The sequence below is a fragment of the Berghia stephanieae genome, chromosome 8, assembly GCF_034508935.2.
Source record: "Berghia stephanieae isolate SIO BIC M18660-M18661 chromosome 8, UCSD_Bste_1.3, whole genome shotgun sequence".
Taxonomy (NCBI): Eukaryota; Metazoa; Mollusca; class Gastropoda; order Nudibranchia; family Aeolidiidae; genus Berghia; species Berghia stephanieae.
The window spans coordinates 55,076,364-55,081,363 of record NC_088367.1 but is presented as its reverse complement, the minus strand read 5'-3'; the positions used below and the strand labels follow the sequence as shown (position 1 = coordinate 55,081,363).

Below are 5,000 nucleotides of genomic sequence, written 5' to 3'. Positions count from 1 at the left end.
TGACTGATGATTGATGATTGATGATTGTTGCTTTGTTTTTTGTTTTTCAAATTCAAACAAAGGATAAATTTTGTGATGATATCGGGATGAGTGAATTGATTTCATTTGGATTTGACAAGACGATAGGATTTTATTTCAATCCACTCTGAGAAACCATGTCTATTGTCACTTTTAAAGAATTAGAAATTTGATCAATGTTTTATTTATATGTTACAGTGAATGACATAATCAGTCGGATGGTGAAAAGGTTTGAACTGAGATATTGCCAAGTTTCGTTAGAAAATCATTTTTAAAAAATAAAAAAATGAGTTCTTGTCATAAATGATTAAATCAATCCTTTTTGTACAGCTTCGGAAAATATAAAAGCTTAAATTAATTTTTTACAGCTAGTCAAGTTGAAAAAGTATGAAATTTGAGAAAAATTGCTGGTTACTTTTCCATAAATCTGACCATTTCTTCATGAAAAATCATCCGATTTACTTCAATTAAAGATTAAAATGCTCTGGAGAGCATATTCTTTAAGAAAATAAATTCATATCCAAAATGTTCACCTTCCGATTGATTATGTCATGCAATGACACATATATATATATATATATATATATATATATATATATATATATATATATATATATATATGTATAAAGCCGACTGTTACGACACCTCCATCTAGGACAGATGTTCTACAACCGACGTTATCCACTCACTTGTCTGAATTCAGTATCGGAGCTTACTCAATGTCTCAATCGTTTCTGTGTGACTTGTTTCTGATCGAGATTAGAGCTCTTGGCTTAACTGCTAGCTCGCCAAAAAAACTTTCCTCGTGTTTGTGTATTGACCTAATTAACTTAAAGAAGTTTCGAGAAGGACTCAAGATATTTAAAGAACTGAACATGTGTGAATGAAAGGTGCTTAAAAACGCGTAAAATTGTGAAGAATTTAGGTATTAAAATTGTCCCAACTATCGGAAGCCTTTGTGGCGTAATGGTAACATGTCTGATCGTTAATCAGAAGGTCTGATGTTCGATTCCCAGTCGCGGTAGATTTGGGATGTTTTTTTTTTTTTCTCCTATTTTTCTTTCTTGCTTTGTCTGGTACCTTTCATACACACTTGTTCGGATCTTTATCTAATGGGCATGATCTATATTAACTTTCCATGTGCTCAAGGTCATTGGTCACATTACAAAATGTGCTCAAAATGACCCACTTAGTGAAAAGTGTTCACATCGTTTTAAATATCTAACATCACGATTGGTCATTTGATTCAGCTTGACACATGAGTATATTTATAACATTTGTAAACAAAGCAGCGTGTTTACATTTGTTAAGAAATATCCAATCGTTGGACAGCAACAAATCACGTGATTGATGACTTGGTTGGACGAAAACATGAATATAGATCTCTCCCATTGTTTTGTATTTTAGTATTACCGTCAGACAAATGCTGTATATACATTTATAATATAATTCCCAACATCTGTCAGATTGGAGATTGGTTACTTATTGGACATACACCAGGCAACATGTTGCAATATCAAGGGGAAACAACTACCGTGCATAGATCTTTTGTATCTCCAACAAGGGTCAGTTACTCCCGGGGCGTTTGCAAAACACCAAAATCCAACCATAACAAACAACAAATTTCATTGAGATTTCCTGAATATGAAACTACACATAAAACAGCACATTGTGTCGAGAAAAGGAAAGACAACGTGACACACAACTCTGCAATGTCACCGACTACGATGTGTCAGAAAAATGTCGCGCTGCTCCGATCTCGGCGATGGTCAAACCCAGACTTGAGCGCTAAAGAAAGGAAACGGAGAGACAAATTTCAAAATGGCGGCTCTATGACACACCATCACAGATTTATAAAATCGCACGGTGTTGGCGGAGGAGGAGGAGGGGGAGGAGGGATAGACCTCTACGACTTCTACGTCAACAAAGTCAACACCAACAGCTCAATGCTGCAGGAGGAGAGAGCCAAATCCATGGGAGGTAACTCTAAATACCAGAAAGAGGAACGACAACTCTTACGGAAAGGGTACATGTTCCACACCACGTCCTCAGGGACTGAATCAAAAATCCTAGACTGGATGCAGGAGGAATCTAAGGCTCGAAAACATTTTTGGGAATTCCGAGGTGGTCGAAGTCGTCATGATGGCGACTTCCGGTTCCGGCCGAGTCATCAACGTCCGTCATTTTCAGCGCATCCTTTGTCCCGAATTTCGGCACATATTCCACCGGATTCACCAGATAGCAATCTCTCGAGAAAAGATTCATTTGTTTTGAAAATGTCCAGAAGAATGACTCTTTGGCAGGGCCCGCAAGAATTTAAGGAGGTGAATAATTCTTTGATAATGCTGTTGGTGGTGGTGATAACGACTATAATGATGATGATGATGATGATGATGATGATGATGATGATGATGATGATGATGATGATATTATAATAATAATGATGATGATGATGATGATGATGTACAAAACATTTTAACTCCCAACCCTGTTTTTTAAAGAATAGATTTTCTCTCTCTTTCATCTGGCTTGCATTGTTACATACATACTTTTTCATATCCTTATCTTATACCAATGCCTGGTCCTTAATTTGTTTCTTTGACAGATATATATATATATATATATATATATATATATATATATATATATATATATATATAATATATATATATATAGTAATATCCATGGACTTGCTTTCATTCTTCTATTTTTCATGTCCTACCTTCAGTCGAGAAAAGAAAAAGTCCGAAATTTCAAATGGTACGGGAGGGTGATAACGGCGGTATGTGGCCTCAAGTTGGAGATGCAGGCCCTGAGCATGAGTCGGACCCAAAAAAGCAACGTGTCCGAGTTCATGTACATCAGTGCCGGCGCCTCGACTATCCCTTTGCCTCCGGGAAAAGACGGGAAGGACGACAACCATTCCCTGTTGTTTGACAAGTCCATGTTCCTACGAACACGAGCTGTGAGTAGTTAGTTGTTTTGGTCGATTGAACTGTGAGTTGGTTTAAGCGATACTAGAAAACGGTAGGGGCTGCATGAAGCCTGTGATCGTGATAATACAAACGAAAGGAGAAGCTCTGTATGGGAGCAATACATACAATGGACGTTTCGGGTACAAACCCTTCGTCAGCACAACGATACATAAATTAACGTGGAAAACAAATAAGATAAAATACAAAATAACTTGTATCGTCTGCGCTCAATGGTAGTTGGAGTATGATTTAAGTAATACTAAACAAAAATATATATAAAAGCTTCAAAAAGAACAAAATACCAAGTACAAATACTTCGAGTTCAAAATCCCTATTCAGCCAACAATAAAAAAAAGGAAACATAAATACATTACTATTTATAATAACCAGATTGACGATCTGGGTTTTTAATTTGAATGGGTGTTTGAGTTGATTTGGGCATTTGGGCTGTCAAGTGGTTTTGGTGCCTGAGAGCTGAGTTAGTTTGAATGTTTGAGCTGTGTGTTGGAAAGACTGGTTAACTTTTCCTTACTGATCATTTTCAGTATTTTCCCAAAATGGCAGGCTTACCCAGCAGAACATTTTGATTTTTTAAACTCAAGTAAACTCTCAACAAAACAGCTTTATGTTCTTATTGATTAAAACAAAGATCATTCTTCAACGTTTGTGATGTACAATATAAATCTGAATAAGAAAAAAGTATATTGTGTCGTAACGAATGTGATGATTTTGCTGCAGGTGGTAAGGAGAGGGTTACACTGATAGTGTGTTTGGTTGATGGAGTTGTAGATTTGTTTTGGTGCTTGAGATGAGAGTTGGTTTGGGTGTTTAGACTGTAAGCTGGTTTCGGTGTTTGAGCTGTGAGCTGATTTTTGTGCTTAACCAGCTTTACCAGCCATTTTCAGGATTATCCCCAAAACTTCACACCCAACAAACACAAAAATAGATTTTTTATAACTCATACACAATAGCAGTAAATTCTTAAGCAAAACATGCTCTACATAGCACAATGTTCATTTTCTTTAAATTTTATGATGTACAAAAGAAATTTGAATAAGAAAAAAATTGGTTGTATCGTAACGAATGTGGCGATTTTCCCGTAGTTGGTATGGAGAGGGTTAAGCTGTAAGGTGGTTTCGACACTGAGTGTGAGTTGGATTTGATGCTTGGATATTTGTTTTTTTATGGTCTGTAAGTTGTTTTCTGTGATTTAGTTGTGAACTGGAGATTAAATAGCTTTAAAAATACGCCTTCCGTCAGGTATTATTAGATACTGTCGCCTGGGCCTTCCATGTAGGAATATAGATCATCCATCAAACAAGATGTCTTCTGATGTCAACAGGAAAATCAGAGTTCTCCAAAGTCTAAAACTTTAAAGGTTGATAAATATTATAGAAAAGGGGAAAAGATAGAGAGAGTGAGAGAAGAAGGGTAGAAGAATTAGAGAGGGAAAGAGAGATGGGGGAGAATAAATGGAAGCGGGGATAGGAGAGAAGAAAAATACCAAAATTGCTTCAAATTGCTTCTGGCCTAACAAGCTTCTTTTTCTTTTCCACTTCATCTCCTTTTCGACATATGCCCCTTAAACACCCCCCCCCTTTTCCACCCCAACCCACCCCCTCGTCCCCGTCAGACGTCCCATATGCCTCAATGGGCAATATCGTTGATGATGGAACCACCACACCAAAGACCCGATGACCAAGTCCATCATCTCAAACAGATCCTGATGGCAATGAAGAGTTTCCGAGAGAACATCACGGAGGACATGAGGCATACGGTGGCCAGGGTGGTCCGATACACCAAGTAAGAAACATTTGACTCAAAATATTATCATTATCAATGTGACAAATTAGTGGGCGAAATTTACGGCGGGCTTAGAAAACCCGGGAAGATACGGCGAGCTTCGATTCGAAAATAAAGTGTTTCTCATAGCAACACATTTTAGTCAGAACAAAATTAAAAGAAAAGATCTCGACTACGCCCGGGATCGATTTAGTCCCTTGGCTT

General features: G+C 37.3%; 1 protein-coding gene across 1 annotated transcript in view; it reads left to right on the top strand.

The window, feature by feature from the left end:
* LOC144978895 (uncharacterized) overlaps positions 1 to 5,000 on the top strand; it is a 27,336-nt gene that overhangs the window by 28 nt on the left and 22,308 nt on the right. Inside the window, exons 2-4 of the mRNA XM_078925489.1 lie at positions 1,426 to 2,342; positions 2,747 to 2,983; positions 4,627 to 4,796. Of these exons, the coding sequence (XP_078781615.1) occupies positions 1,524 to 2,342; positions 2,747 to 2,983; positions 4,627 to 4,796 (1,226 nt within the window). The 5' untranslated portion in view covers positions 1,426 to 1,523. The remainder of the gene's footprint in view (positions 1 to 1,425; positions 2,343 to 2,746; positions 2,984 to 4,626; positions 4,797 to 5,000) is intronic.